Genomic DNA, 12,984 nt, shown 5'->3' on the forward strand with positions numbered 1-12,984 from the left:
GTGATGTTGGGGGGACAAACACAGACACACACATACATATATATACAACAGGCTTCTTTCAGTTTCCGTCTACCAAATCAACTCACAAGGCTTTGGTTGGCTCGAGGCTATAGTAAAAGGCACTTGCCCAAGGTGCCACACAGTGGGACTGAACCCAGAACCATGTGGTTGGTAACCAAGCTACTTACCACACAGCCACTCCTGCACCTACTGTCTGCAGTTCAAGAACTTGGACCTGGAGATCTCCATTTCCAGGGACTTTGAGGGCCACCTCCCAGTGGTGTCGGGTGTCAACGAAGAGCCCTCGACTACAAGACGACCAACGTTTTATTTTCCCCAAGGTCTGGGGTCTCCCACCCCTAAGCTCTAGACCATCATCTAATCACCCTTACCTGTCTTGTTGCTTAACAACAACAACAATAACAGCACCTACTGTCTCACCTTTACTGGAAACATGATTTCATATTTCATCAGAGAGAATATATCAATGTGACTGTATGTTTATTTGTATAGGTATCTGTGTGTAACATCTACATCTATTGCTTACATCCCTGTCGACCTCACCTTTTGGCCATTCCTGGAGCTAAGTCACTGTATCCGCAACCGCAGCCAAATACATGCCAATTCATATTACTGTCTCTATGGCAACAATCACTCCTCTTCTCCCTCACTTTCTTTCATTCTCATCCCTTTCTGCCATTTATTCCCCCTCCTGCCTCAACTATCATTTATATGCCCCCATGATTCTTTTGTATTCCTCAAGATTTTCTTGGAATTTCACTTCATCTTTCTCTCCACCTACACCATACTGAATCATTTATTTATGTTTATATTTAAATTTAAAATGAGGGTGAGAAATTAGATATTAATTTAATGAACATTGATTTCACACCAGTGGTCTAGCATATAAAAAAGACTGAAGGCTCAGTAAAATTGTGTTATATACATATGAAAGTGATAACCACTATGTGGACACCCTTATGCTAGAAATAGATCCACTATGGTCTTACCACTAAGAAACGTTCTCAAGAAAAATTTAGCAAAACAACCAAAACATAATCGAGCAAGACAAAAGAAAAAGCAATAAAAAATATGGATTATTCGCATACATGTTTCACTATTAACATATTATGTAATTTATATATGTTTATATTTATCTATTTGCCTATTTAGTTGATTCCTTGACTCTTCTCCCTTTGATCCTGTTCTGTCTCCTCCCACTCTCTCTCAAATCTATTCCTTTTTCTCTTTACAGTTCTGGTGCCACAGACATGTGATTCGAATGTTGCAGGAAAGAATCACAAAATGGATTCTTCAAGCTGATCCAACTGACAGGAAACCAAGGGGTAGACTAAGGATGAAATGGGTGAATTTCATGGTGAGCTGGCAGAAACATTAGCACGCCGGGCGAAATGCTTGGCAGATATTTCGTCTGCCGCGACGTTCTGAGTTCAAATTCCGCCGAGGTCGACTTTGCCTTTCATCCTTTCGGGGTCGATTAAATAAGTACCAGTTACACTCTGGGGTCAATATAATCGACTTAATCCGTTTGTCTCTCCTTGTTTGTCCTCTCTGTGTTTAGCCCCTTGTAGGTAGTAAAGAAATAGAAATGGGTGAATGATATCCATAGATTCAGATGGTCGTGCTTGGGAACCCAGTCACGAAGTAAAATGACTGTTGCTTCGATTAGAACCCCTTTTGGAGGTGGCTGAGGACCCTACCCCTACAACCCTCCTAAGAATAGCAGGCAGAAAAGACAGATGGATGGATATATTTCTGACTCTCTCAATCATCTTTAACTTTATATGATAAAACAAGATCAAGAACATTCAATGACATATCAACACCATCACCAGCAAAACATCAAACCATCACCACCAAAATACCACCAACTCACCACCACTCCTAACATATCCAGTCCATATCCAGCCATCAACACCACTAATGTATTACTCAAATACAAATACATTCTTCTCACCCCAACCCAACTCCCATACTGTCAACATTCAATAGAAATTATTTAATTAAACAACAAATTTAAAACACCATTATTTTATTTCCAAATTAATATATTTATGATTCAAGTCTTGTAAGTTTGCCAAAATTGTGTTCACCAAAATGAAATCTATATTTTTACATCATCATCATCATCATCATCATCATCAGTATAATTATAATCAGTCAGTATCTTCAGGTGCCCTATAGAAATTATTTTTAATTAGAGGAACCAGACAAACGGTCCAAGTGGATAAATAAACTTTCTAAAGCAGCTGTATCCACTTAGCCCAAGGATCAGCAAATTTATTTTGTAATGAGCCACTGTTGCCTAGAGAGCCCTCATCATTCTCATCATCATCATTCTCATCTAATGTCCATTTTCCATGCTGACATGGGTTGGATGGTTTGACAGGAGCTGGTAAGGCCAGGAGCTGTACCAGGTTCCATAGTCTATTTTGATTTGGTTTCTACAGTTTGATGCCCTTCCTAATGCCAATTACTCCACAGAGCGTACTGGGTGTTTTTCATGTGGCACCATCACTAGTGCTTTTTATGTGGTGCCAGCACCAGTGCTATTTGTTGATGCCTAAACCATTTGTTACATATGAAAATATACCCACTGTATCATTTTGTGCTTCCATCATCAACAGTGCAAAAGTTGAAGAAAAATTAAAACATATCCTAACACAAAAGCCTATCTAGGACTCATCAACTGCTCAAAGGCTCACAAATTCATTAAATTTTTTAAAATTTACAGAAACTATTCAAGGCTCATAGAAAATGTCTCAGTAATCCAATTATGGACTATAGGTTCCATTTTTGCTGACCTCTGGTGTAATCCAATACAATATCTTTGACTAAAGAGTGTTGTAAACTTACTTAAAGTATTGCAATGTAAGTAACTGAGAGATTTGCAAGAGCCTGTGAAAAATGCATGTGAGAAGTTAAGCAAACGTCAATGAATACAAATAGAGAAAAGATACTATTTTAGCTTACACTGATTGTTTACTGATCCTAAATATTTTGGGAAAGAATTACTGTTTGAAATAGAAAGGAAAAAATAATCAAATGTTTCTCTGATCTCTTTGATTTATTTTCTTTCTTCTCATTGAAAAGGAGAAGTTTTCCCAAAATATTATAGGATTATAAAACAACTATATAAGCTAATACAATCTCTTTCTCTTTTTGTTTACATTCCTTGACATCACCTTACATATTTCCTTTAACTCTTGACCTGCAATTGTTTTTTTTTTTTTAAACATTTGTCTCAGTTACAATATCTTTTGATTCACATTTGTACATACTTAAAGAAATGACAGTAGTAGAAGATGGCTGGATTAGACACTAATACCTTAGTGGAACTGATGTACAGCTCATGTGAAACCAGTGATTAGACCAGGTAGAACTAATGACCAGGTCAAGCATATTTAGCAGCCAAACCAAGTAGAAGTGCTGCTTATTTTCCAGCCAGATGTACTGAAGCATACCAGATAGTATTCAAATCATTATAAGTCTGTGTTTAATACTGTTTTCTTTGCTGCATAATTTTGTTCTGGTTAACATTTCAGCATTAAAAATGTTAACACTAACTCAATTAGAATAAGGTTTGCCTGTGGTTAAGATTTGAACTCATGTTCTTTACAACAGCAGTCAAAACTGCTCAGAGCCACCCCAATCTTTATAAATTATAGTTTCGAAGACGTCTTACATGGAATATTTTACGATCCAACTTCCCTGGGAAAGGTGTGCTTGTCGCCATTTTATAGCCATTTCCTAACATCACATCTTCATCAACAGACACTTCGTTCTCTTTGGCAGCATTCTGTTCACTGGAACCATTTTGGGTGTTGCCCTCATCTTCTGCCCTATCATCATCATCATCAGTTTTACCTTTCCATCGCCATGGTGATTTTTCCAAATTCTCATAAGACATCGGTCTTTGTATATCAAGCGACACTTTGTATTTACTGTTTCTGAAAATGGAGTACAAAACAGAGTACAAAACAAAGAAAGTACAAATAATGGGTTTAAGAATATATTAGAAATAGTGGTTTCTAGATTTCTGTGGTTTCTAGCATAGTGTGGGTTTTGGCTATCTTGTATGGTGGTTAAATTGGCCATTCTTTTCCTTAACCCTTTAGCATTTAAACCGGCCATATCCGGCCAAAAGTATTCTGCCTGTTTTATGTCCAAACTGGCCAGATCTGGTCTCTCACACCAACCCTACAATATCATCTTAAAAATTAACAGCTACCTCATCAAAATCTCATCGCTACAAGATAATGCATGATTAGTTCAAAACAATGTGGATAAAAAAGGATTAATTTTGGCAGAATAATGCAAACACAAAAGGGTTAAATGTAACATTGCTTCAACTACAGCAAACACAAATATATAAAGTAACCACCTAATGCAGTACACTCAGCCTATACCATGCCACTGGTCCCAACAGTCTCGCTCTTTGTATATTTAGGAGTGTTATCTAATCCACCTTTCTTTATTAAGACACTAGCAGTATCGCCCGGCGTTGCTCGGGTTTGTTTCGACCCTTTAGTATTAGAATTTTTGAAAAGTAAAAATTTTGCATTATGTAACTTGTTATTCTCTTTAAGTGAACATTTTTCTGGTTGAAATACACCGAAAAATGGCAACACAGCAGTCAAAAAATCGTAAAAAATAGGGATTTTCATAGAAAAAAAGCACCTTTTTTATGTAAATAACTTTTGGTGTTAACATGGTTCAATTTGAATTTTTTCTTCTTAGGAATGACGAGAAAACCTTCTTCTATCATACTCTCAATTTTGGTCAACTGGCGCCTCAGGGTCTCAGAGGAGATTGTGTTAGTTGAAGGCTACCAAACCTGCCATACACAGACAACTTCAGCTTTATATATAGAGAGATTAGGCTATAATTTAACAGATTTAGACTGATACTTCTTGCAGGTCAAGCAACCATGTAGAAACTTCCACCTTGGAATCTGAATAGCAGCCATGGCACACAGACAGTTCAGAGAAATGTGAACTTGTAAAGCAGCAACAGATGAGAGATGGAAGTGATACAGTTTGATGTTGGTCTGGTAATTGTAAGTTTTTGAAAAGGAATATTTTACCATTCAAATAGACAGCTTTATTCAATTTACAATGTTTTGTGTATACAACATTGATACTATCACAAGAATGAGAGTAATACTTAAATGGTTATAAATTCAACAACTATTGGAAACTGAAACAGTTTTAGATTCTGAAGAGAAAGCCAAACCCATGGGATAGAGTTTGGGCTGTATGTTAGGGTATAGATACTTAGCTGCCATGAAAGCTTATTAAACAACATGGTGCCAAGGTTTCATTTCTGTGTTGTTCATCATCATCATCATCATCATCATCATCGTTTAACGTCTGCTTTCCATGCTAGCATGGGTTGGACGGTTCAACTGGGGTCTGGGAAGCCCGAAGGCTGCACCAGGCCAGTCAGATCTGGCAGTGTTTCTACAGCTGGATGCCCTTCCTAACGCCAACCACTCCGAGAGTGTAGTGGGTGATTTTATGTGCCACCGACACAGGTGCCAGACGAGGCTGGCGAACGGCCACGCTCGGATGGTGTTTTTTATGTGCCACCGAGACGGGGCTGGTGAACGGCCACGCTCGGATGGTGTTTTTTATGTGCCACCGACACAGGTGCCAGATGAGGCTGGTGAACGGCCACACTCGGATGGTGTTTTTTATGTGCCACCGAGACGGGGCTGGTGAACGGCCACGCTCGGATGGTGTTTTTTATGTGCCACCGACACAGGTGCCAGATGAGGCTGGCGAACGGCCACGCTCGGATGGTGTTTTTTATGTGCCACCGAGACGGGGCTGGTGAACGGCCACGCTCGGATGGTGTTTTTTATGTGCCACCGACACAGGTGCCAGATGAGGCTGGTGAACGGCCACACTCGGATGGTGTTTTTTATGTGCCACCGAGACGGGGCTGGTGAACGGCCACGCTCGGATGGTGTTTTTTATGTGCCACCGACACAGGTGCCAGATGAGGCTGGCGAACGGCCACGCTCGGATGGTGTTTTTTATGTGCCACCGAGACGGGGCTGGTGAACGGCCACGCTCGGATGGTTTTTTATGTGCCACGACACAGGTGCCAGATGAGGCTGGTGAACGGCCACACTCGGATGGTGTTTTTTATGTGCCACCGAGACGGGGCTGGTGAACGGCCACGCTCGGATGGTGTTTTTTATGTGCCACCGACACAGGTGCCAGATGAGGCTGGCGAACGGCCACGCTCGGATGGTGTTTTTTATGTGCCACCGAGACGGGGCTGGTGAACGGCCACGCTCGGATGGTGTTTTTTATGTGCCACCGACACAGGTGCCAGATGAGGCTGGTGAACGGCCACACTCGGATGGTGTTTTTTATGTGCCACCGACACAGGTGCCAGACGAGGCTGGCGAACGGCCACGCTTTCCTTTCTATAATGGCTTCAACTCAATGACACTACTTCCTACTTGGAATTTGAACAGTAGGTATGGCACACAGGCAGTTCAGAGAAATGTGAACTTATAAAGCAACAACAAATGAGAGATGGAAGTGATACAGTTTGATGTTGGTCTGGTAATTGTAACTTCTTGAAAAGGAATGTTTTACCATTCAAATAGACAGCTTTATTCAATTTACAATGTTTTGTGTATACAACACTGACACTATCCCAACAGTGAAGTTTTGTAGAAAACCAGTCCAAAATACTCCATTCAGAAGTTCCTGAAATCAACAGGATCAACAAGAATTATATTTCGTTTGAATTTCTAAGAAGAATTATCATTATATTCTAATATAAGGGCAGTGAGCTGGCAGAATTAGTAACTCTTTGACAAAATACTTTGTGAAATTTTGCACTGACCCCTTGACTACTTTCCTCTCTCTGGAGTCAACACAAAGTACCAGTCAAGCAGAGGGGTCGTCAATTTAATTGACTAATCCCTTCCTGCCAAAGCTGCTGATCTTGTACCTAAATTGTAATATAACCTAATAAGACTATGTAAGTTTGAAAACATCAAAATATAATGAAGAGTTTTATGTAATGAGAGAAAATTAAGTACATTATTTAACATCTATTGCCAGTGTCACCTGACTGGCACTGTGACAGTGACACATAAAAAGTGCCATTCGAGCATGGCCAATGCCAATGGCATGTAAAGGCACCCACTACACTCCTAGACTCGTTGGTGTTAGGAAGAGCATCCAGCTGTAGAAACCTTGCCAAATCAGATTAGAGCTGGTGCAGCCTCCTAGCTTGCCAGTCCTCAGTCAAACCGTCCAACCCATGCCATCATGGAAAGCAGATATTAAACAGTGATGATGATGATGATGTCTATGCTGGCATGGGTCAGACAGTTTGACCAAGGCTACACCCAACTCCAATCTGATTTGCCAGGGTCTCTACAGCTGGATGCCCTTCCTAAGGCCAACCACTCCAAGAGTGTAATGAGTGCTTTTATGTGCCGCCAGTAAGGGTGCCAGATGCGTGACACCAGTATCTGCCACGACTACAATTTCACTTTGCTTGATTAGTCTTCTTCTCAAGCACAGCATATTGCCAAAAGTTTCGGTCATTTGTCATTGCCTCCCTGAGGCCCAACGCTTGAAAGGTGCTTTTTATGTGCCACCAACACTATTATCATCCACATTGCCTCCAAAATTTATACCATTCAAAAATTTAAAACAAAAATGAGGTGGTGGGGACATTGTTAAAAGAGGAAACTTTCAAAAATCTACACAAGGCACAGGTGTAGCTGTAAGGTGCAGGAATAGTTGTGTTGTTCCAGGTTCAATCCCACTGTGTGGCACTTTGGGGAAGTGTCTTCTACTAGAGTCTCAGGCAGACAAATGTCTTGTGAGTGAATTTGGTAGATGAAAACTGAAAGAAGCCCATAGTGAATATGTTTATGTTTGAGTCCATGTCTGTCCCCCTCCACCACCACCACTACCAGACAATCAATGTTGACACATTTACATCTCTGTAACTTAGCAATTTGCCAAAACAGACCAATAGAATATGTACCAGGATTTTAAAAAAACTAAGTACTGAGGTCAATTCATTTGACTAAATATTCTTCAAGGTGGTGCCCCAGCATGGCCACAGTCTAATGACTGAAACAAGTGAAATATAAAAGATAAAAGACATTCAAAATTAGGAATTGTGACTAATTGCAGTGAACGTGATGACAAAACAGCAGTCAAAAATATTTCAGTTTGTAAATCAAACTACAGTAATCTAATCAATTGTAACCCATAATGGTAAGAATATCATCATCATCATTGTCATTTAATGTCTGCTTTCCATGCTAGCATGGGTTGGACGGTTTGAATGTGGGCTGGCGAACCAGATGACTGCACCAGGCTCCAGTCTTGATCTGGCAGAGTTTCTACAGCTGGATACACTTCCTAACGCCAACTGCTCCGAGAGTGTAGTGGGTGCTTTTACGTGCCACCGGCATGGGGGCCAGTCAGGCGGTACTGGCAATGACTGAATTTTTTTACACATGCCAACGGCACAGGTGCCAGTAGGGCGATGCTGGTAACGATCCCGCTCGGATGGTGCTCTTAGCACCCTACTAGCACGGAGCAGAAGTGCCAGTAAGGCGAAGCTGGCAACAATCACACTCGAATGGTGTCTTTTATGTGCCACTGGCACAGAAGCCGGTTAGCCGCTCTGTCAATGATCACGCTCGTATGGTGCTCAGCCTGTCATTGAATTTCACTGATTTTGAATTTCACTGATTTTGAATATCTCATGATTAAATATCTCTGTCAGAAACAGTTGAATACAGCAAACCCCACTCCCTTACTTGTTCACTCCTTTACCGTCTGTTTGCTTGCAAGGATTAGATGGAGACATACTCAAGACAGATTAACCCTTTTGTTACTGTATTTATTTTGAGATGCTCTGTGTTTCTTTCAATTACTTTAAATATAACAAAGAATTTAGTAAAATAACTTAATTATCATTAAGCTACTGTTAGGAACATAAATTGTGACTAAGGTTTGGTGGAAGATTTTAATTCAAAACTTATGAAAACAAGACATTTGTACTGAGAGCCAGAGGTGATTTCAGCCGGGTTGGTATGAGAAGGGTTAAATTAATCATTTGTTAACCCTTTTGCTATCATATTTCTATTGAGATGCTCTGTGTTTCTTTCAATTAATTTTAAATATAACAAAGGATTTAGAAAAATAACTTAATTATCATTAAGCTAGTGTTTGGAACATAAATTGTGACTAAGATTTGATGGAAGATTTTAATTCAGAACTTATGAAAACATGACATTTGTACTACAGAGCCTGAGCTGGTTTCAGCTGGGTTGGTAACAAAAGGGTTAAGTATGTCTGGATGCTTTTCCTGTTGCTTTACTATTTTTCAAGCGAAGGAATTTTAACTGTGGAGAAATCTGAAAGCACTGGGCTTGTGAGTAATTTGTTCACAGAAAATGTCAACAAATATCATTGGAGCTATTCTGGCATTTGGGTGTTCATTCAACTCTTTTTATATTTAATTCCCAAAGAATTCAAACACACGTGGTCCCTTCTAATGGCCACAACCATTACAAGGCAGATAATAATTTTGTCATAATATGAAGTCAGATTCAAAACTAAGAAAGATTTTGTCATACTTACTTGACCAATTTAGCAACGCTAACAGCTATGGATCGAGATACATTCTTTCCATTTACTTTGGCAATTCGGTCGTTAATTTTCAGACCAGCCTCGGCTGCAGGAGAAGCTGTAATTTATCAATATATACAAGGAGTCAGAAGTCAGATAATTTTACAGGTTTTTGAAAAGCAAATACGAAAATTTCAAGATACTAAGTCAGAAAATATTGCTAAATAGAAGATGTGTACACACATACTATATTTATATATAAAAAAAAACGATAAACGTTGCCCTTTTTAAGCTTAGCCAGGCTCATGGGCCTGGTTTCCTGGTTTCTGTGGTGTATGTGTTCCCCCCAGCTGGACAGGATGCCAGTCCATCACAGCATTACTCAAGAAGCAGGAAGAAAGAGTGAGAGAAAGCTGGGGCAAAAGATTACAACAGGGTTCGCCACCACCCCCTGCCGGAGCCTTGTGGAGCTTTTAGGTGTTTTCGTTCAATAAATACCCAACGCCCGGTTTGGGAATTGAAACCGCGATCCTCCGACCGCATGTCCGCTGCCCTAACCATTGGGCCATTGTGCCTCCACCTATATTTATATAGTGTGTGTATACACACAGGTTAAGTCTGGTGTGGGAGCATGTGTCAGTGCAGCACACAGCTGCATTCACCATTTGTGGATATATTCCTGGGTCCTCCCAGGTAACTCCTTGAGTAGTCCCAGTCAGTCCTCATCTCCACAAGATAGCTCCTCCTCGTCTGTCATGACCATGTGGTATGTGGTCGACCAACACAAGCTGTCAACCCAGCCAGATCCTTGTGAAGAGGACACAGTAATCAGGTCTAACTCTGAAAAATCAAGCAACATGGCCAAAGAGTATTAGCTAGCACTCCTGTATTAAACACATAATATGAGGCATCCCAGTTTCTGAGTAGAGTCATTGGCTGAATAAAAAATCTGGCCCATAATCCTGTGAAGAGTCCCTGATACCAAAGGAGTTCATGCAGCTCCTAACGGCTCCAGACAGTGTCTAAGTCTTATAGATATAGAACAGGACAGGGTGGACCAGAGACCTAAAGACCTGAACCTTTGTCTTCCTGCACAGATATTGGTAGCGTGAAACACCCTTGTCCAATGAGTCCAAAACACATCAAAACTAAATTTACTAATTAAATATATTCGTTACCATCATCATCATCATCATCAATTAACATCCACTTTCCATGCTAGCATGGGTTGGATGATTTGACTGAGGTCTGGTGAACCAGACTCCAATCTGATCTGGCAGAGTTTCTACAGCTGGATGCCCTTCCTAACGCCAACCACTCCGAGAGTGTAGTGGGTGCTTTTATGTGCCACAGGCACGAGGGCCAGTCTGGTGGTACTGGCAACGGGCATGCTCAAATGGTGCTTTTCACGTGCCACCAGTCCAGCGGCATTGGCGACGACCTCGCTCGAATGTTTCACATGGCACCAGCACAAGTGCTAGTAAGGCGACGTGGTAACAATCATGCACGCGGAAGCATAGAACTAGTAATCCATAAACAGAATATATAATCCAAACACACACACATGTAGACACAGTTCCCAACCTCATGGTTTTGGATTCAGTCCTGTTGTATGGTACATTATTTGAGTGTCTTCTACTTTAGCCTTAGCCTGACCAAAGCCATGTGAGTAGTAAAATAAACTCAATGTATGTGTGCATGTTACTGTCTCCTCATCTTGACATCATGTGATGGTTGTGAGTGATCATCACTGTCAGGCAACCAGTGTCTTTCATTTCTCATCTTCCATGAAAAAAAATGTCTGGTCATGGGGAAATATTATCTTTCTCAGAAACAAGTGAAGTTTGGTGACAGGAAGAAAACCAATCTCAACAAATTACATCCAACTCATTGTGGAGGCACATAGCCTAGTGGTTAGAGCAGCAGACTCGCAGTCGAGGGATTGCGGGTTCGAATCTCAGACCAGGCGATGTGTGTGTTTATGAGCGAAACACCTTAGCTCCACGCTGCTCCGGCGGAAGGTAATGGTGAACTTCTGCTGACTCTTTCGCCACAACTTTCTCTCACTCTTTCCTCCTGCATGTTGCAGCACACCTGCGACAGACCGGTGTCCCGTTCAGGTGGGGAACCTATATGCCAAGGAAACCTGGAAACTGGCCCTTATGAGCCAGGTGTGGTTCGAGAAGGAACAAACATCCAATTCATGCAAGCATGGAAAAGTGGACATTAAAACAATTAGGATAATGATGATGATGATGATGATGACGACAATGATGATGATGCAACACACACAAAGTTACATAATGTCTATGAAAAGAAAAAGAACCTGTAATTCTTAATGGATTATTAAGCTATTAACCAACAATTAATCCCCAGGCAGTGTGTCAGATGCAGTTATTAATAAGTTAAGCCTGTGTTAACACAGTTAATACAGAAGAAAGTATTTATACAAAGCTAACCAGAAACAAGAAATCCTATTTTGACCTCCTTAACAAAGGATAACCATTCTGTACTTGTATTAGTGATGTAAGAACTACTAAATAAATGGTTAAGTAAATTACTTAACATTTATACATATAGGTGCACCCATGGCTATGAGGTAGGAAATTTACTTCTGAATTACATGCTTTCACAATTCTGTTCCAGGTGGGTGCCTTCTAATATAGTCTCAGACCGACCAAAGCCTTGAGTGGATTTGATAGATAGGAACTGAAATAAGCCTGTCATATCTATATATGTATATAAATGTGTGTGTGTGTGTGTATGTATGTAAGCATGCATGCATGTATGTATATTTACATGGAAGACTAGATATGTTTATCATGGATGACATGGATGACTGGTTGGACATTCTATTCACAGAAGACTGGAAGCAAAGCATGCTGCTTGTATGGCAATGACATCATTATCATCATCATCCATAATTTTAAAATCCAGGTTTTGTCCCTGTTAATGGGGGTGTCCAGATCTACCTCAATGCCATAGCAACCACCCTCACACCATCTTGCCCAGTTTTGGGCATCCTCCCTTCTCAAGCCAACCTTCCCAACCTCCTCCTCCACCTTTCCCTTCCACATTTTCGTCAGTCTACCTCATTTTTGCTGTCCATTTACCTCAAACTCTAGCACCCTCTTCAGAACATGCTCCTCATCCCACCTCAACACATGCTCATACCACTGCACTCCATTCGCCCTTGCCAGCCATTCCACTGATTCCTCCAACCCCAGCATCCCCATCAAATCCTCAGTCCTCTTCTTATCAAACAGCTTCACACCACACATTTCGCTCACAGTCCTTCTCAAAATTGTCGTCGCTCTCTCCCTCACAAAACTCC

At 40.8% G+C, this 12,984-nt stretch overlaps 1 protein-coding gene across 2 annotated transcripts in view; it reads right to left on the reverse strand.

Moving 5' to 3' along the window:
• LOC115231791 overlaps positions 1–12,984 on the reverse strand; it is a 100,575-nt gene that overhangs the window by 23,290 nt on the left and 64,301 nt on the right. For both annotated transcript variants that reach the window (XR_005001614.1, XM_029801755.2), the window contains exons 11-12: positions 9,663–9,768; positions 3,707–3,971 (exon numbers count right to left, since the gene is read on the reverse strand). Coding sequence is in view for 1 of the 2 variants with exons in the window: in XM_029801755.2 (XP_029657615.2) it covers positions 3,707–3,971; positions 9,663–9,768 (371 nt within the window). In the remaining variant the exon portion in view is untranslated. The remainder of the gene's footprint in view (positions 1–3,706; positions 3,972–9,662; positions 9,769–12,984) is intronic.

Source organism: Octopus sinensis, linkage group LG1, assembly GCF_006345805.1.
Source record: "Octopus sinensis linkage group LG1, ASM634580v1, whole genome shotgun sequence".
NCBI lineage: Eukaryota > Metazoa > Mollusca > Cephalopoda > Octopoda > Octopodidae > Octopus > Octopus sinensis.